Raw genomic sequence first — 26,305 nt, forward strand, 5'->3', positions numbered from 1 at the left:
GTAAGACCAGAGAAAATAGGGTGCTTGGAAAGTGGTCATGGGAAGAAGGTGTGACATAAGGGGTCAGCTGATGATGCCCAGAGGAGTGGGGTAGTGGTTGGGAAAGGGAGTGGCTAATGACTAAGTTATGAGGAGAGCAGGCCCTGAAGGGTGGCTGCAGCAAATCCTTCCTTGGCATTTGACACAACCTAAGCTGCTTAGAATATGTACAGAGGGATGCCCAAGTAGCTGCTTCCAAAATGGTTTGAGTGTTTGTACCCTTTAGGAAGGTCATAGTGGCTGCAGTAGAATAGGACTTGACAGTGCTAAAATTAGTTTTGCCATGAAAGGAATAACAAAAACAAATACAGTGGACTAACCAGTCTGTTTACCTGTTTCAGTTACTGCCTTTTGCAAATGAGACAAACAGCTGTTTTGACTTTCTCATTAGCTTTGTCCTGTCCAAATACCACAGTTGCCTAATTGCAACCCAAGAAACTAAGATCTTTTATCTCTTGTTTTGAGGGCTTGGAAAAAAGGCAGGGAGCTGAATGGTCTGGTTTCTAAACAGTTCTGTCATCATTTTAGGAATGAAAGTTAGGTTGATTCTTAGTGTGACTCCGTCCTTGTGAAAAATCAAAAAATGGTCATTGAGCATGACAGCCTGCAATTCTAAAATCCTTGTAACACAAGAAACAGCCAACAAATGGTGGTCTTCCAAGAATGGCATCTAAAGGGTGAGGAAGTAGCTGCTTCACAGGGTGCCAGTTTGAGCTTTTCTAGGACATAACTGTAATTCATAAGGGGTAAAGTCTCATTTCAGTGGTCAAAGATACAACACTCTCTTCAGGAACTGCTTAACTAGTTAGAACTGGATTAGCTGTGACTAGAGTGGCAAGCTACTGGCAGCCAAGCTGAAATGGTCTATATAAGTACCTTCAGAGAGACAGGATAGTCCTGTTCTGTGAAGGTCAGGCAGTTAGGAGAAGACCAGAGATACTTATGTCAAAATTAAGTCCTGGTCTCTGACAAGGCATCCAGACTAAAAAATCTCTTCCATTTTTCTAGGCATGATTTCCTTGTGACTCATTCATAATATCTAGCATATCCTCTGAAACTATGTGTCTAAATGGGATAAGTGCTAGATCAGTATCTACCATCCAGGCTCATGTGTTTGATGTTCTTGTGAAAATCTGTTGTCTGGAGAAGCAAAGGGGTCTACTTCTGGCACACCCACCTGTGAATTAAGTCTAGAAACATATCTATTTAACATCTACTCATGTGGGTCCACCTGTGCACTGCTTCACTGGTCTACGAAGACATCCTTCTGAGATGGGATGTAATTCACTCCACAGTCAGGCCTGACACCTGTAAATCTCCCAAGCTTGCACTGCAAAACTGCAGAGCAGGTATGAGTAGATACTGCCTCATTTACGTCCTGTGTTAATGCAGCACACAGCTGTGGTATTGTCTGTGAGTATATTCAGGGTCCACTAACTCCAGACTGGTTCAAAAACTGTGAGGGTCGGTATTACTGTCATCATCTCTTTGACACTGAAATGTCCTGAAGCTGCTGTCCCACATATTCTGGATACTCAAGTCCCTTATATGAGCTTCCCAGGCTTAGGCTATGTCAGATGAGTCTGTGGTGTGAGTCTAAAATTGCTGGGCCATCACGAAGGGTAATCCCATACTTAGGTGCACTTGGCATATATACCATGAAAACATATTTGCAATGTAAAAAGGGAACTGGCATGCTAGAAACTAAGTGCGCTGACACTATCTGTTTCTGAGATACCACTGCAGCTTCCTCATATGCAGTCTTGCTAGAATGACCACCAGTATGTAAGAAGTCAAGTACCCCAAAGACTTTTGAGAAATGCTCTTACTGTGATGATTTGCTGCTCCAAAATAGCCTGAAGAAAACTGGACAATGGAAGTACATTATCTTCGAAAAGAAAGGGTCTCTACTAATCTGTGGCTAGTAAGGTCCTTAGGAACTGAACTTGCTTCAATGGGGTCAAATGAGACATTCGTAGATTTAGAGAAAGGCCCAAGTCCTTAAAACATGCAAAGGTGGCCTGCAGTGTCTTCTGAATTTCCTCTAGTGAGGCTACCTGAATCAGACAGTTGTCTCAGCAGGGTAAACAGGAATACCCTTAGACCTGCAATGACCAACTACTACAGCCAGGTGCCTTGGGAATAAATGGAATGCAGTAGAAAAGCCAAAAGCAAGGAGGTGAACTGGTAGTGTACTTCCCTTGCCTTAAATTCTAGAAACCTTCTGTGCACCTTTGTAATGGAGATGTGGACATATGCATCTCTTAGATCCAAAGTAACAAGAAAGGCATAAGGAAAGAGATGAGGTAGAATTCTAAATTTCTGTACTGTTACAATTTTTTTTAAACCCTGACAGGTCTAGAACTGGTCTTCAACTGTATTTTTGTTTGGTTTTAGAAAAAGTCTGGAGAAACATCCTATCCTCTTATATTTTAAACAGTATCTTAAGCTAAGAGATTCTTTAAAAGACCAAATTAAATTGATCCTTGAGATGGGGTGGAGGGGGCTGAACATTTGGTTCTGCTTAGGAACTACAGTTTGTTTCAGAATGGTGAGAACAACTGCTCATGGATGATGGCTTCCTCTTCCTTTGCAAAGGGACAAAAGCTACCCCCACATTCTTATGTGTGGGCAGACGTTTTGAAAAGTGGAGCAGGGGTTGGAAGGTTGGGACAGGATTTCTAGGATAGGTGGAGAGATCAGCTTAAATGAATCACAGTTGATCCCACTGGGTGCTATGGCCCTGAGAGCCCTCAGTATTGTCCATTTATTCTGCTGTCCACTTTCTGCTGTAGTATGCTTACATTCCCTTTTGAGATTTGCCATTTTCTTGATTATGGAGAAAAGGCTACCATTTGGAGGGGCAATCCCTGCTAAATGTCAGAGACTGTGAATGAAAAAAACTGCTTTTCAGATTATATACAATTACCTTTCAATGACAGTCTTTGAAACACTTTTTTTCAGTTAGGGATCCAAGAAGGAACCCCCTTTCTATTTGTGCATTCTGTAGTTTCACCTAGGAGGGCCTCAACTCTCAAACAGCCATGTTTCCTAATTATAGTCCCAGTGGCTGCTGTCCTGCATGATGCATCCAGTCCATCATAGCCTTTCTTCACTGACTGACTGACAAGCATGTATTCTGTAGTTACACAGTTCAAGCACCCCCACTTCAGGTCATTATCCCCTATCCCCATTGCCTTGTACTTCAGCTTAGTTAATAAGGACTCTTGAAACTTCAGTGTGTGAATCTGGCTGAGTGCCTTGAAGGGCAAAGTAGCAGAGGTACAAAATCTTTTTCCCCAAAATGGTTGAGCACCCTGTTCCCCCCGACACTGGGAAAGAGGCTCCTTCATGGAGTCTTAAAGGTTCCCCTTTCTGGAATTTAGTGACATAAGAGCTGGACCAGCTTACAGAAAAACTGATCTGAATCCTGAACTCTGCAAAATAGTTAGGCTTCCTAAGGGTGGGAGGAGGGAAACAGCTCCACAGATGCTTTAACAAAGAAATCTTCCAGCATTTTTAAGACTGGAATTACTGCAAGTAGATTTGCTTCCAATTTAAAGGCCTTCTTCATCGCATGAAGGAAGTCTCCAAATGAGACATCAGTTTATGGCACAGCAGCTGATAAGATATCTTCAGTGTCAAATTCAGAGTACGAGAGGTTAGACATCTGATTCTTATACCCTACCTCATCTATCTCTGAATCAGAGGTATCAGAATCCTTTTTTTGCAGTGGGTAGTATTTTCCTCTCTAAGCAGGACTCCTTGACACCATAGGTATCTACAAGGCTGCCTGACTGAACTTCAAAAAGCTTATAAAATCATGGTCAAGCTGAACAGGTCATGAGATGTAACATGGAAAGTGGCACATGTTCACATACTACTCAGCCTCTGCTATGGCCAGTGTATGTTTCTGTTTAGGCATGGTGTCTTAAGCCACAGTATTACCCGCACTGCCATCTTAAAGTCCTCAGGTCATGAGTGGACACCCAATACCTCTTGTATGGCCTCTGCTTACCTTTCTGTGAATGAGCAGCATCATAATACTGCCCTCCCCATCACTAAGAATATTCCAGATGCCTGATAACTAATAACATACAGCAACTGTAGCAAAAAATAGCAACCAAAAGTTAGTCAAATTTTTAACAATTATCCAAAGAATCACAAAGAAGGGGTCCTCATTAGGGTACTTATCTGTCTTCGGGGAAGCTAGAATAAACAAACAAATGACATCAAGTACTCACAATGAACATGGATTTCAAGAACACTGGCAATAAAGAAGTGAAGACTATACATGCTGACACTCCACAGACCACAAACATCCTAGTATTCAACTGGGAGGATGACCACCTAGCTGAGAGGGGAAAAGTAAAAAGCTCTGAAGTTGGGCTGGATAGTGGGCCTCCTCTGTCAGAATTCCAAGAATTTTCACTACTGCAATAGCGTTGCTGCCTCACAGCAAGAGGTTCTCCGGTTCGATTCTCGGCTGGGGTGCCTTCTGTGCAGAGTCTGCATGTCCTCCCTGTGGTCACGTGGGTTTCCTCTGTGTGCTCCGATTTCCTCCCACATCCCAAAGACATGCTGTAGGTGGATTGGACACACTAAATTGGCCCTAGGTGTGAGTGCATGTGTGTGTGCCTTCTGTGGAAGGTTGGGCACTGGGCTGGCAACTCGATACCGTAAAACTCCACTGCCAGTCATGAGCAGACAGGTGATCCGCTGTGGCGACCCCTAACCGGGAAAAAGCCAAAAGAAGAAGAAGAAGAACAGAAAACAACACAAAGAAAATCTAGGATTACATAAAACCCCTTTATGAGTGAGGTTTTGAGTCAACCAAGACACTTACAATCACATGCACTGAAGGTGGTGCAGGAGGGGGAGAGGCCTACTTTTAGGCTAGCACTAAATCAAGATCATTAAAGGTGAAATCTCACTCAGCAGTGACTCTAGTTCTCCCCAAGATTCAAACAGCTACTTGAACTCACAAGCCTATATTATGGAACCTGAATTTAGCTCATCTGGCAGTTCAACTAGGAACAACCAGCCAACATGTGTCTGGCAAGAAGCCTTAGGAGAAATCTGAAAAGGGTCTAAAGACCAGCCCACCTACCCAGTTATCAATCAACCAATCAGTCAATCAATCAAATTAGTCAATCTCTGCTCCAGGCAGCCATGCAGTCAGTGAACAGATTATTCAAGGTGTTACTTCCCACAGGCAGGCAGCACAGGGTTAGAACTGAGTCAAGCCAGTGAAGAAAGGTTGCATGAGCACTCTAGGAAGCATGCGCTATAAGTGGGAGCTGCAACTTTCTGAGACCTCTGTGAAGATATGTGAAGGCTGTCAGCCAAGCTAGATAGAATTTTGTAGATAATTCTATATCATTGTAAATATGAATATAACTCACATGCTTGTCCTCTTAAAATATAAGAAAACTGTGTTAAATGTTGAACTTCAAAAATATAACCACAGTGCACACGACTGGTAGAAAGCTGATAAGTCAAGGATTGCATGACTGTTTGATCTCAAAGCTCAGAGACATAATGTCTGGATTGAGGAATTCCTTCTATTGTTTTGAGACCAGAGTTAATTGCTAGATTTTACATATATAATGTCTTTACTGCTGTAGTTTCCTGGCCAGGTGCAAGATCAAAGAAATTCTAAAACTCTTGAGTTTCTGTTAGCTTGTGAACCAGAGAAGAATGATGTAATCTAAACTGAGTCAGCAGTGATATATTATTTTTAAGACTTTCTCAGAGAGAGAGAGAATTTTTGATTTTGTCTGAAGAACTGACCACTCACCAGTACTCTGCTTTTGTTCTATATGTAAGTTTATTTTGAACTGTGATTGTTCTTAGAGTTAGATAGGAATTTAGTCAGATTTAGTTTAGCCATTTTCTATATTTATGTCAAAGTATTCTACAGTACTATTTTAAGCATTTTCCTGTGATTTCTGAACTCTTGACTAGCACTGTGTTGAACTGAGAAGATTTGTCTTGAGCTTTTATTATTTATTATTATTAAATATTTTAAAACCTTTCGACTGTGGCTGTTTTGTACAGAGATAATGTAAGCTCTAGAGTATTTGCATGTATTTGGTGATATTGTACAAAGCCACTCCAATAAGCCTTGCTGTTCATCCACTTACTATTTTGATAATGATATTGCACAGTATAAATTGGACACCCTTTGGCAAGTGGCTTTTTAGTAGCTGATACGAGTAGTTGGTGGCAGCGATTACTACCTTATAGCCTGGCAGGAGGGGGTATAGCTGGAGAACATGTGTCAGCCTTCCCCAGGGGTGTCTGTGTGTTTGTATATACACCAAATCTCAAAGTGTGTGTGTGTGTGTGTGTGTGTGTGTGTGTGTGTGTGTGTGTGTGTGTGTCAGCTACTTGGGAAAGGACACAAAGCACTGGATGGACAGAGAGGGCACTGGAGGTTTTGGCTTGACTACTCTGCTGAGATCTGTACCCTATAGCTGTGCCAGTGGGGAGTCTTATTGGGGATCTGGAGAGAAAGGGAGAAACCAGCCACAGACTGACTGTGATCTCTGTGTGCTCTTACGGGAAATTGTACTTTACTGTGTGTGTATTTGTTATCCTTCCTAATGTGGACACCTCTCACTGGTGTTAGTGGTGAGGATTGAGGCTCCTTGATTACAGGGTCAGTGCACAGGTGTCACATATTAATTGATTGGCAGTGGTGGGATATCCACACCACAAATTAATTGGTTGGCAATTGGCTTGCAGTGGTGTGGATAGTGAATTCCCATAGCTTGTGTACAGAGATCTCTGAAGGTGTTTTTGTACTCTAAATCAGTCATGCAGTGAATATTCAGAGTTCAGATCACAAGTGTTTTATTTATTTTGTTAGCTTAGTTAGTCAGGGAGAGCAGGCAAGCATGTCAGCAGAGGAGTATGGCAAGCTGACAAAGAGTCAGTTGGCTGAGATGTGCCAGGCTAAGGGACTGGTGCATGGAAACCTGACTAAGGCAGACATGATTGCAGCTTTGGTCACAGTTGCATCAGACACAGCAATGAGGACGATGATCAGACTGGCCGTGGAGATGTGCAACACTCAGAGAATGGACAGCTCAACCTTTCTGCAAAGGACTTAAAAAATCCATCTGGAGCTAAAGAGACTTGAGTTGGAGGCCAGGCATTTGGAAACAGAAGCAGCAGAGAGACTGAGATGTCTACAGGCCGAGGAGAATGAGAAACTGCTATGCATGGAAGCTGAGGAGAAGGAGAGGCAGCCAGAGTCATGGAGATAATGGGGAAGGGAGTAACCGGACAGCAGAAGCACAAAAGATCAGTAAATTTCTTCCGCAGTTTACAGAGGGGGGATAATTTTGATAGTTTCATTCATATGTTTGAGAGGGTATGTAAACAGTATGATGTTGACCAAAGGGTCTAGGTACGGTTTCTGGACACTTTACTCCATGGTAAAGCTGTAACTGTGTTGTCTAAACTTTCTGATCATGAATTTTTTGATTATACTGCTGTTAAAAATTGTCTGTTAGAATTTTTTAAGCTAACACCTGAAACTTATAGAAAACGTTTTGTGAGCATAGATGCAAGGCAAATGAAAATGTGTGTGAATGTGTTGCTGAACTGAAAACTTATTTTCATAGGTGGGTGAGTGGATGTCAGGTCACCACTTCTGAAGGGCTGGCAGACCTTTTGGTGAGGGAACAAGTCCTTAGCACTTTGCCTGAGGACATGAGGATCTGGCTACCTAATAGACAATGTGCTACTTCAGATGAATTGGGGAAGAAGGGAGGCCTATACCTAGCAAGCAGGGCATCCCTGCACAGGAAAGGGACCCCCAGTACTGCTCATGGGTCTAAATGAACACATGGTGGGCAGCTCAGACTGCCCCAACAGAATCTGACAGTAGCAGGGGAAGGCACTAGTCTAGGTACACGTCCAGGACCTAGGGTTAAATGTTTTAAATGCAACCAGTGGGGCCATGTGGCATACAGATGTCCACAGAAGCAAGGAGGGGAACAAAAGGTGAGGGAGCCAGTAAATGGGAATGACAAAATGCCAATAGTAGGTTGTCTTGAGACAACAGGGGTACCAAACTACCATCCCGCAGAGGTCCTGATAGGGAAAGAGTTTGATGAAGTGGTACCACGTGTTTATGCAGTTACATGCAGTCAGGTTTGGAGACAAGCATGTGGGTTTGGTAGCCTGGGGAGACCCATACAAACCACATACTTGCAGCCAGGACTGGTGAGGTGGTTATTTCAGGGAGGGAGCTACTCTGGAGTGGTGAGACTGAAGGTGAGCCACAGCTGTTTGTGGGTAATGATGTTCCCTTAGACAGAGTGACTACAAAGGTAGAGGTGAGTACTAGTACTAGTACCCAGGATGACAGTGAGGCACCGCTGTCAGAAGATGCCAGACTTCCTGTGGAAGGAGAGCTGGGAGGGGGGTTACAAAGAGAGAGTTGAGACAGGCTCAGCTCTCAGACCCTACATTGCAAGGCCTGAGGCAGGTAGCTAGTGAGGCACCTGATTCTCGAGGGAAGGGGGACTCTGTATACTGGGACAAAGTGTTACTGTATAGAGAGTGGACCCCTGAGGCAGGGCTAGAAGGTGACAGGGTACAACAGTTGGTAGTGCTTACAGCCTACCATCTGGCGCTTCTAGCCACAGCCCATGATATTCCCTTAGCAAGTCATATGGGCATAAAATGTACAAAGAGATGTGTTATGCAGAACTTCTATTGGCCTGGAATTTCCAGAGATGTAACAGGGTACTGCAGGACCTGTGAGCAGTGCCAAGAGGTAGGCAAGGCAGGAGACTAGGTGAGAGCTCCTTCGATGCCTTTGCCTATGATTGAGGAGCCATTTCGGAGGGTAGCTATGGATATTGTGGGGCCTCTAAACACCCCAAGGTCCACAGGGAAAAAGTATATCCTAGTGGTAGTAGATTATGCTACAAAATACCCTGAGGCAGTGGCTTTGTCCTCCATTGAGGCAGAAAAGGTGGCAAAATGCTGTGTTAGTGTTTTTCAGCAGGGTAGGTTTCCCAAAAGAAATACTGACTGACAGAGGTGCCAATTTCATGTCAGACCTGCTGGCTTGTCTGTGGAAGTACTGTGGGACGAAGCACCTGACGACCACCTCCTACCATCCCCAGATTAATGGTCTTGTTGAGAGGTTAAACTCTACACTCAAGTCCATGCTATGGGCATTTGCAGACCAGTTTAAGAGGGAGTTGGACAAATATTTTCCCCATCTGTTGTTTGCTTACAGAGAGGTTTCCCAAGAATCCACAGAGTTTTCACCCTTTGAGTTGCTGTATGAGCATAGGGTGAGGGGACCTCTAGATTTAATTCGAGATGAGTGGGAAGGTGAGTGTGAATCTCACAAGGAGTCTGTTGTGGCATATGTCCTAAACCTCAGGACAAGGCTCAGGGAACTCGTGGGCTTGGACCAGGAGAACCTGGCAGAAGCCCAACAGCAGAAAAATGTCTGGTATGACAGCAATGCTCGAGCTAGAGAGTATGCTGTAAGGCAGCAGGTAATGGTTGTCATTCCTTTCAGACACAATAAGCTGCAAGCAGCCTGGGAGGAACCCTACAAGGTGGTAAGCAAGGTAAGTGATGTTAACTACCTGGTAGAACTGCTAGGCAGGAGGCAGGGCCACAAACTGTATCATGTTAACATGATGAAACCTTACCATGATAGGGAGACCCTTGTGCTGAGTATTTGCAGTGGATTGCAGGAGGAGTCTGAGGGAGATCTGGTGACTGACCTACTCAGTGAGGCTCAGACTGACACCTCAGTGGAAAGGGTAGCAATATCCCAACAGCTATCTCCCCCCAGATTTGAAAAATCCAAGCAGTGTTACAGGAGTTTGGGGACATGTTCACTGGGAAACCAGGGTGCACCCACCTGGTGCAGCACCAGTTGGATACAGGACCCAAAAGGCCTTTTAGGCAGGCCCCTTATAGGGTGCCAGAGCGAGTCTGAGGGAAGAGATATGGGAGATGTTGAAACTAGGGGTAAGTCAAGAGTCCAACAGTCCCTGGGCCTCCCCAGTGGTGCCAAAGGATGGCAGCATCAGGTTTTGTGTGGACTACAGGAAATTAAATAGTCACAAAGAATCAGATGCTTACCCAGTGCCTAGGACAGAGTAAGCCCTAGAGCAACTGGGTGCAGCTAAGTATCTTACCACCATTGATCTTACCAAGGGTTACTGGGCAGGTGCCCTTGACTCCCAGTGCTAGAGAGAGGTCAGCCTTTGTGACTCCTTTTGGCTTGTATGAGTTCACAAAGATGCCCTTTGGGATGTAAAATGCCCCAGTGACTTTCCAGAGGCTGGTAGATCAGATCCAAGTAGGAGCAAGAGGGTTTGCTCTTGTTTACCTATATGATATTGCCATCTACAGCCATTCCTGGCAAGAGCACCTTCAGCATGTCAGGGAGGTGCTGGACAGACTACAGTGGGCAGGGTTGACCATTAAGCCCAGCAAATGCCGAATGGGTATGGCAGAGGTCTCCTACCTGGGACACAGAGTGGGTAGTGGTAAGATCAGGCCAGAACCTGACAAAGTAGAAGCCATTCAGGCATGGCTTGCACCTGTTACCAAAAAGCAGGTGAGGGCATTCTTAGGAACAGCAGGGTACTACAGAAAGTTCGTCCCCAGTTATAGTACCGTAGCTGCTCCCATCACAGACCTGACAAGGAAGAACAGACCAGATAAGGCAGTGTGGACCACAGCATGTGAGCAGGCATTCCAGAAGCTTAAAGAAGCTTTGGGAGGACCCTCTGTGTTAGCCAGTCCAGATTACAGCAAAGAATTTATTGTGCAGGTGGATGCTTCGAAGCCAGATTTCTTCAGAGGGAGAAGAGGTTTATCTCAGTCGTAGGCTTCAGCCTAGGGAGGAATGCTATGCAGCAGCAGAAAAGGAATGTCTAGCCATAGTATGGGCACTACAGAAACTTCAGCCTTATATGTATGGAAGAAAATTCACTGTAGTTACAGATCACAAAACCCTAACATGGTTATACTGAGCCAGCCAGCAAAATACCAAGTTGCTAAGATGGAGCCTAGGGTTGCAAGCATATATGTCAGTGCAGTACCACAGTGGGGTTAGCAACGCCAATGCAGATGGGCTCTAAAGACAGGGAATGGGGTAAGGTACACTCAGATAGACGAAGGGTCACTTGAAAAACTTGCTTGAGTTCTCCGGGAGGGGACATGTGGAGATATGTGAAGGCTGCCAGCCTAGCTAGATAGAATTTTGTAGATAATTCTATGTCATTGTAAATATGAATATAATTCACAGTCATGTCCTCTTAAAATGTAAGAAAACTGTGTTAAATGTTGAACTTCAAAAATGTAACCACAGTGCACTCTGCTGTAAGAAAGCTGATAAGTCAAGCATTGAATGGCTGTTTGATCTCAAAGCTCCCAGACATAACGTCAGGACTGACAAATTCCTTCAATTGCTTTGAGACCAGAGTTAATTTCTAGACTTTACATATATAATGTATTTTATTACTGTAGTTTCCTGGCCAGGTGCAAGATCAAAGAAATGTTAAAATTCTAAGTTTCTGTTAGCTTGGGAACCAGAGAAGAATGATGCAATCTAAAATGAGTCAGCAGTGATGTATTATTTTTAAGACTTTCTCAGAGAGAGAATCGGAGCATTTTGTATTTTGTCTGAAGAACTGACCACTCACCAGTACTCTGCCTTTGCTCTATATGTAAGTTTATTTAGAACTGTGACTGCTCTTAGAGTTAGATAGGAATTTAGTCAGATTTAGTCTAGCTGTTTTCTACATTTATGTCAGACTATTCTACAGCATTATATAAGTGAAACCAAAAAATCTTTTAAAACAAGATTATTAGAACATGTTAGAGATATAGCCAGAAATAAAAAGGTAAGTGCCACAGCTAGCCATTTTAATATAAAACATGCAGGTAATAGCGATGGTCTTAAAGGTAGTGTTTTAGAGCAAATTAAGTTGTATAATGATGAAAATGATCTTAAGAATAAATTATTGGTGAAACAGTTAATTTATATTCTACAATTTAATACTATGTCACCCAATGGGTTGAACAATGAAGTAAACTGGAGATGTTTTATTTAGTTTTGTGAATTAATTATGTTGTGATGTTATTAGATCAAATTGTTTAATTGTTTGATTGGTATACTTATTTAGGCAGGTTGTGATTTGTTAATGTTATACTCCTTGAAGGCTTGTAAGAGCCGAGACATCAGAGTGTTTGTTTTATTAAATATTTGGTGCTGGAATACTAGTTGGTGGTTTTAGTCATATTTTGGTTCTTTTTTCATGTGGTGCAGCTATTTTTATACAGTGGAGATGGCTAGTGATCCCAATACAGACCTGCCACGTTTATTTTGTGAGTGTAATGGAGAAGGAAGTCAGAAGTCCTTGGAGAGTTTTTTTCAACTGGGTGAGCGTTGTAATATATCTGGCAAAGTTTCCGGTATACTTAATGGACAAGGGACTGTAACTGGTGCAAATGACGTTTCAAATGTGCCAAATGTTTGGAAAAAATTAGAGGAAGATCAGAATAAAAGATGAATAACCTGTTTTTGGCTGTGGGCCAAAAAATTACATCTACGCTATCTACTGAAAACAAAACTTTGTGTGATGAGCTTGAAAAACTCTTGTTTAAAGAAACGGCTGTGTTTCTAAATATTCAGAGCCTGCAGAGATGTACTGAATTAGATGTGTCCCCTCATGGTTTGCGAGCTTACAAGGATCCTTCCTTGCCATTTGATCTACAGAACACAGCTGACAAAACGTTCCATCAACGGTGGGTGGTTGCCGCCCACAAATGCACAATGGAATGGATCAGTATATTAGTGGAAAAAGATAGGATAAAGCAAAATGAGCTGAAGGAACAAATTAAAGAAACCTGTTCTTCCCCGAACTCTAACTTGAGCTGTGATACTCTCGATAAGTTTTTATGTGATATTAATAATAAGCCTAAAACTTTTGAGGAGAGTATCATAAATAGAAAGAAGGGTAAATGAATGCGTGACCTTCGAGATTACCATAGGGGAAGAGCTTTTTTGTCCAGAGTCAATCGTAAGAGAACTGTAAAGCATGTTTGCTTTCAGGAGGGTGAACAAGAAGCTGACTGGCAATCAAATACTTTGTTTTCCAACTCGGACGGTACCAGTTCATCTGGAGAAATGGGTTTTGAACAAAATGAAGACTTCCCTCGTCTACCAAATGGACAACAGAGAGAACAATTTGACCGGACTTTTCGGGGTAATCAATATGGCCCAAAAGGAGGTCCTCAGGGAGGGAAACGTCCAACAGAAGTATACTATGACCGAACTAGGAATGGAGAACAACAAAAGCATGTTAAAAAAAGGTAAATGGTGATGTGCCGTTTACAAATGACTTTAGAAGTCATGTGGTGAATTTGTCTGGCTATAATTTTAACAATGTAGAATATGCTGTGTTAAACTGTGGACTTAAATTTGTACCAACGGTAATACCTAGACTGCATGAAATTAAAATTGATTTGTTTAGGTTTATTAGAAAACTACATCTTAAACATTTTTTTTTGAAAATACAGATTTTACTGTTGAATCAGTTTTAAATTGTAGTATGTGTTCTAATGAATCACAAAATGAGAGTTTTTATTCATGCCTTTCAGATATGGAAGTGAATGCATATACACTGTTTGATACTAGTAAGATAATATGTAAAAGCAATTTTCTTCCTCCCTTTTTACATGAAGGAATTCAGCATTTTTATATTATGGTATAATTTGCATTAGAAAAAGAGTTTATGGAATTTACAAATTATGAATTTTATTTAACTAAAGAAGAATGGAAATGCTCAAATTATTAAGTAGTAAGCAGGATATTATTTTTAAGCCTGATGATAAAGGCAATAAGTTGGTTGTTATGAATGTGGATCAGTATATAAACATGTGTACTAAGCATTTGAATGATGAAAGTACATATGAAAAAGTAGAGATGGTTATGTATACTGAAGTGGTTAAAAATATGTGGATCTTATAAAAAAAAGGTGGGAGACTAGGATACTTTTCTGATAAAGATGTGAAAAATAAGTTTGGGGTATCAGGAGGTAAAATGGCACATTTTTTATTGTCTCCCCAAGATCCACAAATCATTAAATAACCCTCCCGAATGTCCCATTGTGTCAGGGAGGGAATATTTTTTGTATAAAATAGGTCAGTTTTTGCATTTTTATTTATTGCCCAAAGTTCAACTTTTGCCTGCTTATATACAGGATGTATTTGATTTTTTTGAATAAGATTCAAACAATACAATGGGAACAAGATATGTATTGGATAACAAATGTTACGAGCCTTTATACAAACAATCGTGATCAATTTGGGTTGGAAGCTGTCAGATTTTTTGGGGGGAGAAAGTCTTAACGACTGAATTTGTCATAGAATTATTGGACTTTTGTCTTAAAAATAATTTTTTTGTTTTTGGGGGAGATTTATTTAGACAGAAAAAAGGAACAGCAATGGAGGCATCTTTTGCCCCCTCATATGCCAACCTAAGCATGGGCTTGTTTGAAAATGAATATGTGTACAGAAGTGAATTTTTTCATAAACATGTCATTTTATATTATAGATTCATAAATTACTTGATTTTTTTGTGTAAGGGTGGTGAAAATGGAATAGAAGGGTTTATTAGGATGTTGGGTAACAACAGATTTGGACTGGCATTTCATGGATTAAAAGTGGGTAGAACTGTTTCTTTTTTAGATGTAGTCTTGGATGGTAGTAGTAATAAAAAAAATTTATACTAGAGTACACAGGAAATTTGAAAATGAACTACAATTTGTAAGGGCTGAAAGTTGTCATTCCCCTTATACTATTAGCTCCATTCCTTTTGGAGAATTTGTGCATATATATATATATATATATATATATATATATATATATATAGACTGTGTAATAATGAAGTTGACTATATGAGGGAAATGAAGAACACTATAACTATGTTTAAAAGTAGACGTTTTAATCAAGAAATGTTGGAAGGTTGTTGGAGAAAATTCTTAAAGGAATATATTTATAATACAGTAGGAAAATCATGTTTAAGGAAAATGACTGGACAAAAAAATGACGTTTATTTTACTACAACGTATAGCAGTTTTAGTACTATACTTAAAAAAAGTGCTGGTTGGTCATTGGAGATATATTGAGAGTTTAAATGACATGTTTGGGGAAAAGTTAGGGGTCCCTGTGATGTCCTACAGAAGAGGGAGACATTTAAAAGACTTACTAGTTAAGTCAAAAATAACATTGCCTGTGCAGAGCATGCAGAGAGGTTAGAAGAGTTTGGGCACTAGTGCTTGTGTTAAATGTAAAGCATGTAGTTTTATTTCTCAAAGTTTCAGACAAATTAATGGTCACATTTTTGAAGTGAAGGACAGCTTTTGCTGCTATACTGAGGGCATTGTTTATGACCTCAGATGTACATGTAAAAAATATTATATAGGTGAAACCAAAATATCTTTTAAAACAAGATTATTAGAACATGTTAGAGATATAGCCAGAAATAAAAATGAAAGTGCCATAGCTAGGCATTTTAATATAAAACCTGCAGGTAATAGTGATGGTCTTAAAGGTACTGTTTTAGAGCAAATTAAGTTGTAAAATGATGAAAATGATCTTAAGAATAAATTATTGGTGAAAGAATACATTTATATTCTAAAATTTAATACTATGTCACCCAGTGGGTTGAACAATGAAGTAAACTGGAGATGTTTTATTTAGTTTTGTGAATTAATTATGTTATGATATCATTAGATCAAATTGTTTGACTGGTGTATGTATTTAGGCAGGTTGTGATTTTTAAATGTTATACTCCTTGAAGGCTTGTAAGAGCAGAGACATCACAGCATTTGTTTTATTAAATATTTGGTGTTGGAATACTAGCTGGTGGTTTTAGTCATATTTTGGTTCTTTTTTTGTGTGGTGCAGCTATTCTACAGTATTATTTTAAGTATTTTCCTGTGATTTCTGAACTCTTGACTAGCACTGTGTTGAATTGAAAAGATTTGTCTTGTGTTTTTAGTTTTTATTATTAAATATTTTTAAACCTTTCAACTGTAGCTGTTTTGTGTAGAGATAATTTAAGCTCTAGATTATTGGCATGTATTTGGTGACACTGTACAAAGCCACTCCAATAAGCCTTGCTGTTCGTCCACTTACTATATGGATAATAATATTGCACAGCATAAATTGGACACCCTTTGGTAAAGGCCTTTTTAGCAGCTGATAAGAGTAGTTGGTGGCAGTGATTATTACCTTATAGCCTGGCAATAGCTGGAGAACTTGTGCCAGCCTTCCCCAGGAGTATCCTGTGTGTTTGTATATAAACCAAATCTCAAAGTGTGTGTGTGTCAGCCACTTGGGAAAGGGCACAAAGCACTGGATGGACACAGAGGGCACTGGAGGTTTTGGTTTGACTACTCAGCTGAGATCTGTAACCTATAGCTGTGCCAGTGGGTAGTCTTATTGGGGATCTGGAGAGAAAGGGAGAAACTAGCCCCAGATTGAATGTGATCTCTGTGTGCTCTTAAGGGAAATTGTACTTTACTGTGTGTGTATTTGTTATCTTTCCCAATGTGGACGCCCCTCACTGGTGTTAGTGGCTAGGACTGAGGCTCCTTGAGTACTGGGTCAGTGCACGGGCATCGTAGCCTCAATTTTCCCAATGAAGTGGAGGACTGGCATAGACTGGACCTCTGTTAAACACGAGCAAACTTCATCAGTGAAATGTCTAGAAGACCATGAAGAACACAGGGTTACCACTGGGAGAACAATACTTCAGTCCCTCCGACAAGTGAAACATCTAGTGCTGAAACTCTGACTCCTCCATCAGGCACTGATAGGGACCCTCTACTGACAGCCATAACAGAAGTCTACATCATTTTATTTACAGCTGGAAAACTTCTGTACAAATAAAGTAACAAAGTACAATGAGAACCCAGAAACTAGGACAACAGCAAGGATCAAAATCCTAACTGAGTTGAAGGGGAAAAAAAAAAAGAAAACAAAACTGATGTGGATGAGCATGCTTTTTCCAAATGAACCATGAGATTAAAAACTGTGTCATCACAGGCCATCATCTGCCCAAAGCATGTGAACTTCCACAAACAGATGTAGAATGCCATACTGTGGACATGGTAAAACCAAATATATGATCCATCAAGGATGAGCTTCAGTATTAGATCATGGGTTAAATGCACTGAACTTTTCAAATGGTCATGTGTATGTTTAACTATTAGAGCAGAACTTTCATATATAATTTGAATGTCTTTTCAGACGTGAATCTGTCATTACCTGGCACAACAAAATACAAAATACACACAAGCAAGACATACCACTTTTTGGAGAGAAATTTGTTTTTTAATAGAAAATCATGATTCTTACATTGTCACAATTTCACACAAAAGGCTGCTAAAGACACTAGTGTTATTTCCCAAAGTAGATCATCCTGCTTTTGTCCCCTTCCCCTCTCCTTCTAGGACAACTCCCAGTGGTCTACTATAAATTGAAAATAATCAGAGTTCACTTCTGAGCCTGCTCCAGTAACATTCAGCTTACAGCCATGAGGTTTGAGTACCAGATGCAGCACCTGATAAGAAAAGTTAGAATAATGAGCAAAAGGACAAATCTGTTATCCTTTGGAGCAGGCAGGTGGAAGTGGTCTTCCTTTAAAAAGTTTCCATTGGTGGCGAAGACCAGATAGCTAAATCAAAGCACTATAACACCTGTGTGAACGCAGCATGTTGTAAAACAGTATCAGGGTTGCAAAGGTACCAAAGTGGTAAGCATTAGCAGGAATTGCACGTTCACACACAGGAATGATCAGATAAAACAGAAGCTGTATAAATGATAGTCACCTGGTGCTTGACACTCACCTCCCTCGGGCAACAACTAAAAACACCAAAAAGTTAATTCCATCATCTAGAAAGAAGGCACTCAAAAGGTGATGAGAGGTATCAAGCTACATAGTGTGAGAACAAATCTGTCAAAAGATGCTGAAAGAGGCCAATATAGAAATGAGGGAGTGAGTACCCATACATATCGACACTACTATGGACCAGTCTCAGGCAAATGTTTGTGAAGGAACTGTTGCACAGCTGGTTCTAGAAGTAGTAATGCACTAATCCTTAACATATTGGAAGAACACAGTTTTAATGTTCTATTGCTGTAGCAAGTTAATGCAAATAATTGTACTTCGTATGGTTAGCTTGTAAGCTTCACCTACTTTCCGAGCTTAAAAAACATTTATTTTTTTTTATTTTACATTTGTTAACTGGGACAGTTGGACACAGGTCCATTTTCAGCGGAGGCCCGGGGAGAAAAACTCCAAGTTGGTTAAGTTACAAGTTGGTTAAACAAGTTGGTACAGATGTAATTAGCATCAACAGAGGTCAAAGTTAAACCCTAGGTTTACATGTTCTCATTGTAGGATTCTGAGACTATACAGCAAATCGTCATACACAGGTTCAGAGAATCTGATAATTCAGAGTCTTCTCAGGGTATTGAGCCATCATCAGAGGTCAACATCAACATAATACAAAGGTTATATGTACATTACTGCTAGATTCTAAGTCTATACAGTCATAAAATTTTTTTTTTTTTTTTTACCTAGTAGGGAGAGCATCAAGAGAGTAGGCCTTTAGTAAGGAAAAGAGGCCTGGAGCTGATAGGGTTGTTTAATTGTTAGGATACAATTTGAGAGATAGTATTAGAAGAGGTTACTATTTATTAGGGTTCAGTTTTGTAAGGTACAGTTCTTAATTCCTATGGGTATAGAGGCTGATTCTACAGGGAACTTGACAGTGCTTTGTAGGATTCCTCATACATTGGTGGAGATCTTAATGATTTGCCATGGTCTGGATTATCCTGGGGAGTAGCATGAGCATAGCCAATAATTAAGAGTAATGTTTTTTAGGAGGTGTTTAAATTGTGTTGGAGAGGTTGTGGTGGTATGTGGTTAGGAAGTATATTTCAGGACTGGGCTATTGTGCTGGCAAACAGGGATTTACCTGCTTCATTTTTTGTGTCTGATTACTTTTATTAGGTTCTGGTTGCTAGATCTTAGTTCTCTAGAGGTAGTGTAAGGCTGTATAATGCCCTGGAGGGCTGTGTTTTTTCAGGTAGATGGTAAAGCTTATGTGCTGTTGAAATTTGATTCAGTAGTAGTACATGGGATAGCTCTAGCCAATTGAGCTGTTTTAGGGATATACAATGGTGGGTCCTATGTGTGGCTTCAGTGGCAAATTTGGCAATCTTGTTGTAACAAGATTCCATTTTCTTTAGCTCGTTTTGACTCAGGTTGGTTAATATAGGGGAGGCATAAAGTAGGATGGATAGCAGGTGGGTTCTAGCGATAGTAGTTTTAGTATGTGTGGTCATGAATTGTTTGTTTCTATAAAGTAGGCCTAGTTTCTTAATGACGTTTTTGATGGTTTGTGCTACACGGATATCAGATTTTAGTTGGTGATCTACACCTAGTAGTTTTGTGTGTGGTGTTGGTGTGATTTGAATATTACTTTTAGAGTTTATAGTTAATCTTTCATTTGAGGGATGGGATATTCCAGGATTTAATAGAATCAGTCTTCTTTTGTTGGGATTGAGAATAAGTTTGATGTTGGCAAACCATGTTTCAGCTAGAGTGAAGTTTGATTGGGTAAGGGTTTGTAATTCTTTAATGTTTGCAGCGGCACGTATAATGGTGGTATTGTCTGCATATTGCACTACTGAGGCAGTGGGTAGGACTGAAGAGATATCATTAGTGAAAAGAGAGAACAGTAGAGGGCCTAGGATAGATCCTTGGGAGACTAATATTGAGACTGGCAGTAGGGTGGACAGTTTGTCTTGCCATAAAACTGCTTGATGTCAGTCAGATAAGTAAATGTGAAACCAACTTACTGTGGCAGAGCAAAGATTTAGGTTAGACAGAGTTTGGAGAAGCATATTATGACTGACCATGTCAAAGGCCTTTGACAGGTCTAAGTCTTGTTTGGCATCTACTTCTCTGAAGTACAGGCCAACACTAAGGGACTCTGGATAACAAAGTTCGCAGATGACTGCAAACTGGGAACCATTATTGAATCCCCAAATGATGTGGATACTCTACAAAATGGCCTTACGGAAACAGATGCTTGGTGCCACAGCCATGGGCTCAAGCTCATTGCCAAGAAATGTATAGTTATCCCCTTTGGGGAAAAAACATGTATCCGTGAATTACCATATAGGTGGCAGTACACTAAACACTGAAAGTGTGATAAGAGACTTAGAGACACAGGTGGACAGCGGTCTCACCTTCGATAACCACATCGCCACAACAGTCAGGAAATCCTTCTATGTGGCACACCTCATCACTAAGGGCTTTTCATCCAGAAAAACGGAGGTCATTGTCCCACTGTACTCATCCCTCATTAGACCCATTATAGAATACAATGCCCCATTTGGTATGTACCTCTCAAGACATCTGCAACAACTGGAAAGGACACAGAAATACCTCACTAAAAGAATCACAGTCTGATGCCCTACGCTGACTGTCTTAAAAAACTCCAGCTATACTCTGTCGCATATCGTCTACTCAGAGGCGATCTTTGCTTAACATACAAGGCCATGTCAAACCCAGAGCTGTTGGACATGCTACACTTAAAGAAATCCCAATCACTCAGAGCCACACGCTCCAGGGAGCTAAACCTTGTCATCACAATAAAAAAAACATGCTGGAGAGATAGGTTCCTGACCCAGAGACTCCCCAGATTCTGGAATAGATTGCCCATGCATGTCAAGCAGAGTGCCTCTTTGGTCCTCTTCAAAAGGAACCTTGATGATTGGATGGTAGAAAGGAAATTCATCCCGGGGATCACGTCAGTCGCCCTGCTAGACAGGAGTCCAGGGAAGTAAATAGCGTGGGAAGAAACAGCCAGGGAATTGTTATGGCTAGGCTTGTATAGGCCCTAGGGCTGATAGCCTAGTACCAACCTATGAACCTATAAGAGGATGGAAGATACAAATAATCCTTTGTTCCTGTGGTGGTTTACTGTGTTGATATAAGAAAGGAGAGCAGTGGTGGTGCTATGGGAGGGTCTAAAGACATGTTGAGTTTTGGATAGCAGATTGTTTTGTTGGAGGTAATGTATTAGCTGGGAGTGGACAACTCTTTCCAGTATTTTTGATAGAGGGGATAGGATAGCGATTGGGTGGTAGTTGGTCAGTTCTAGGGAAGTACCACCTTTATGAAGTGGTATGTGTGAAGTTTTCCATAAGGTGGGTACTTTATGTTCAGATAGAGATCTGTTTATGAGGAGGGATACAGGATAGGATATGGCCTCTGCTGATATCTGAAAGAAATCTGCTGGTAATTTGTCAGTGGCTAGGGTAGTTGGTTTAAGTCGCTGAAGGAGTTTTGAGATCGTCTTGGTTGGGACTTGTTGTAGGGAGAAGGTAGTAGGGGTGTGTTTTTCATTATTGTGGAACGGGGTGGATAGTTGTATTGGAGTGTTTGGTTGGGCATCTGCTAGTTTTACTATTGTTTCAGTGAAGAAGTTGTTGAATTGTGTGGGGATATTGGTACCATTATTTGGGAGTACAGGGGTTGGGGTGGAGGCTTTTCCTGGGCATAGTATTTTATTTATGCTGGACCAGAATTTTTGTGGGTTATGTGCATATTTATCTTGAGTGTTTCTATAGTTGTTAGTTTTATCAGCTTTAATCTGTCTTTTCGCTTTATTACGAAGTTCGAGGTAGTTATGCCTTAGTGTAGGGGATTTATCCTTTTGAAACAATATCCAGCTTTTGTCTCTTTCTTTCATTGTGTTTATAGTCTCCTTTGTGAGCCAGGGTATAGTTGTTTTTATCCTTACTGTTCTAGTGGGTGCGTGGTAGTTTATGATTTCTAGAAAGGTAGTGTTAAAAAGTATTGCACAGCATCTTTGAGGGGTAGTTGTTTAAGGGGGGGTCCAGTCGCAGCAGTTTAGTGATTTACTAAAGTCTGTGGCTTTGAAGTTCCTTTTGTTGAGTATGATCCTAAGGATGGGTTGGTTGATGTGTTGGTTAGATCTATTCCTAATTAGACAGGTTGGCTGGTGATCGCTTAGACTGTCAGGGAGACACCGTGACTGTTGTACAAGGGAGGGATGGGATAACAGTATCCAGTCTAAGATGGACTGATGTTTAGTTGCTTTGTCAATTCTGGTGGGGGTTTATATTATTTGGGTGAATCTGTGGAGGTTGATGTGGGTGGAGGGGTTATGGTTAGAGCATTTGAGCCAATCTATGTTAAAGTCTCTTAGTACTATAGTTTCATGAGGAAGGGCAAGGGCAGGGAAGATGGCATCAGAGAGATGCTATCAGCTACCTGCATCCTATTACAGCCACTAACTGAAGATAATTGTAATCTACCAAACTCTGATTTTTAAGATTTTTTTAGCAGAAGCAAAAAAAAAATACTGCAGACAAAACTTAGATATAAGCACAGTGATTCAGGGAAAAAGGCTATCTATCCTCCCATATGCAACCTATCCCTCACAGCTGTCCGACGCAAGTCACACCAATGTTCTTACAAAAATCAAGTTTTTAACCAAATAAGATAAAACAATTTACCTTCTTTGAGTTGGTAATTATAAGATTGCGGGCAGATGCTTTTTGCTTGAAGGCCTAGAAGGAAAAAAAAAGAAAGTAAAAAATTAAGAAATCAGTTAAAATTTCTTCATTTCAAATGTCAGCATTTTAGGCAAGACTTTATTAAAATAACACACACAATTCTAGATATTTATTTTTGTATCCTTTCCTGAAACATCAAAGCTCCATGACATACAGGCTGATTTATTATCCCACCAGCAACCAAGAAAATTGGAAGGAGGCGAAACAGTATGGGAACTTGATCATCAGTGGAAATTAGATATTCTAAATGTTCTTAGCACCGCAATACCCACTACTCTAAGGCTAGTGTCCCAGTGCCCACAATCATCAGCCAGAATGCACTGCATTCTTTGGTGGGTTTGTGCTGTCCTGAGTCACATATACACAGACTGCACTACTGGGCCTTCTCTCAGATGATGTTCCTGTAGCACGGCTATGTCAACATCCTCCATCCTCCCAGGAATGACCACCAGACCTTAGCCCACTCCCTTAAGACTTAGGACATGTGCTATCTGAGGCTTAACAAGGGAAAAGAAAACTACAAAGCTGAGTCTAGAAAAGGCAAATTGTTATTTGGTAATCAGATAAAGTGAGTTTTAGGACCACTTAAGTCCTGTTTATTCCAAGGCAGATGGACATGGAGAGTTAGCACTATATTAAACTTTAGTGTAAATCTACTTGGCACAAAACATTGGATGCACCTCAAAAACATCAAGGGGCATTATCTGGACAAATAACACTGATCACATTTTGTCCCAACAATGTTCATATCTGCAGTTATTACTTGTGAATAAGAACTACCTCCAGTCAGTAATACAAAAATGTACTTTACTCTTTATGATGCAACTTGTACCCAGTATACTAATTAAAAGATTAACATCCCTGGTGAGAAAGAAGTAATCTCTACAATATTGTTGCAGAACTACCAGTCTTAGTACTCCCTTTAACTAATACCCTCCAGAAAGAAACAAAGTAACGTCCTTTGCCTTGTTTTCAGAATACTTTCTTCCACCCAGCTTTCAGCTAATATGTTCTTATATACAATCCTTCAGTTTTCTAGTGCGGCCAAACTACAGACACCCTCTCATTCATTCTCTGAATATCTGATTAATCCATTTCAGTGTCACATGGGAATTAGAGCCTTTCCTGGTAATCAATAAGTGTAAAACAGACAAATTAATCCTAGTCTATCACAGTCCATCACAAAGCTACCCACTCACTGTTGTAAAACAACATTAAATAATTTCCTTACCATCCCCTGCTTACTTAGACCAGACCATTTGTGTCAATCTGTTTTGTTAATTTGTCTGGAACTTGTGTACCGCTGTTATGTTTGAATAACTTTAGGCCACTCAGCCTGTATCGAAAAAGTATCTTTTAAGTTAGAAGAGCAGAGGTGTTACATAAAAGATGATGTCTCACTGCTAGCTAGTGGAATTTTTAACCATATTGTTTAATGAAATCTTGGAAAGTGAGAGGATGCCTGAGGAGTGGAGAAAAAGTGTTTTGGTACCGATCTTTAAGAATAAGGGTGATGTGCAGAGCTGAGTAAGTATAGCGGGATAAAACTGATCAGTCACAGAATGAAATTATGGGAAAAAGTAGTGGAAGCTAGGTTAAGAAGGGAGGTGATGATTAGTGATCAGCAGTATGGTTTCATGCCAGGAAAGAGCACTACAGATGCGATGTTTTCTCCGAGAGTGTTGATGGAGAAGTACAGAGAAGGTCAGAAGGAGCTGCATTGTGTCTTTGTGGACTTAGAGAAAGCATATGACAGGGTGCCTAGAGAGGAATTGTGGTATTGTATGAGGAAGTCGGGAATGGCAAAGAAGTATGTAAGAGTAGTACAGGATATGTACAAGGGTAGTGTGACAGCAGTGAGATCTTAAGTGGGAGTGACAGATGCATTTAAGGTGGAGGTGGGATTACATCAAGGATCAGCTCTGAACCCTTTCTTATTTGCACTGGTGATGGACAGGTTGACAGACGAGATCAGACAGGAGTACCCATGAACTATGATGTTTTTGCAAATGACATTGTAATATGTAGTGAGAGTAGGGAACACGTTGAGAAGACCCTGGAGAGGTGGAGATATGCTCTAGAGAGGAGAAGAATGAAGTTCAGAAGGACTAAGACGGAATATATGTGTGTGTGAATGAAAGGGAGGACAGAGGAATGGTGAGGATGCAGGGAGTAGAGTTGGCAAAGGTGGATGAGTTTAAATACTTGGGATCAGCAGTTCAGAGTAATGGCGAGTGTGGAAGAGAGGTGAAGTAGAGAGTACAGGCAGGGTGGAGTGGGTGGAGAAGGGCATCAGGAGTGATTTGTGACAGACGAGTACCAGTAAGAGTGAAAGGGAAGGTCTACAAAAGGGTAGTGATACCAGCTATGTTATATGGGTTGGAGACAGTGGCATTGACAAAAAGGCAGGAGTCAGAGCTGGATGTGGCAGAGTTAAAGATGTTAATATTTGCACTGGGTGTGATGAGGGTAGGCAGGATTAGGAATAAGTATATTAGAGGGTCAGCCCAGGTTGGACAGTTTGGAGACAAAGCCAGAGAAGCGAGATTGCGTTGGTTTGGACCTGTGCTGAGGAGGGATGCTGGGTATACTGGGAAAAGGATGCTAAGGATGAAGCTGCCAGGTAAGAGGAAGGCCTAAGATAAGGTTTATGGATGTGGTTAGAGAGGACATGCAGGTGGTTGGTGTGACACAGCAAGATGCAGAGGACAGGAATAAATGGAAACAGGTGATCCGCTGTGGCGACCCCTAACTGGGAAAAGCCGAAAGAAGAAGAAGATATATATATATATATATATATATATATATATATATATATATATATACACACATGCATACATATACACACACACACACACATACATATATATATATATATATATATATATATATATATATATATATTTATACATACACACAACATATATCCGGGTTCACTACGGAAGGCCCAAAACCCACAAGACCGACGCCCGTAATCCCGAGACCAAATACCAGGAAGACGAGAAGACCGACGGACCACAAGCGCGAAATTCAAAATCGCGAATGATCAACACACATACACACAGTGTCCCCCCAAACCCAAACAAATAATCCTACACTATAGTTAAGCAGCACCTCCCTTGTGGGGGGCTGCGCCCCCCTACTTTAATATTCTAACTCAGAGATTGCATAAACACACCCACACATTACTGTCCTTCACACATACACACCACAGTCACAACACACACTAACACACACTAAAGCCCCTCACAAACACACTTACACACAGATACTTACCTGAACCGCAACACCAGAAGCACCAACTCAATATCCCTTAACATCAGGATTTTGAATTTTGCGCTTCTGGTCTTTCGTCGGGGACCCAGATATATATATATATATATATATATATATATATATATATATATATATATATATATATATATATACACACACACACACATATATATATATATATATATATATACACACACACACACACACACACACACATTTTTTTGAATGCAACTTTATATAAAAATGACACTGATCATTGTTTTTCTTCCAACATTTTAGAAAGGAGACATTTTCTAATGGC

General features: G+C 40.7%; 1 protein-coding gene across 1 annotated transcript in view; it reads right to left on the reverse strand.

Moving 5' to 3' along the window:
- The window catches only part of INO80 (INO80 complex ATPase subunit), a 2,478,170-nt gene that overhangs the window by 1,542,376 nt on the left and 909,489 nt on the right, over positions 1-26,305 (reverse strand). Inside the window, exon 10 of the mRNA XM_044074204.1 lies at positions 22,669-22,722. Within this exon, the coding sequence (XP_043930139.1) occupies positions 22,669-22,722 (54 nt within the window). The remainder of the gene's footprint in view (positions 1-22,668; positions 22,723-26,305) is intronic.

Source organism: Protopterus annectens, chromosome 6.part0 (assembly GCF_019279795.1).
Source record: "Protopterus annectens isolate FY-2018-M chromosome 6.part0, PAN1.0, whole genome shotgun sequence".
NCBI lineage: Eukaryota > Metazoa > Chordata > Ceratodontiformes > Protopteridae > Protopterus > Protopterus annectens.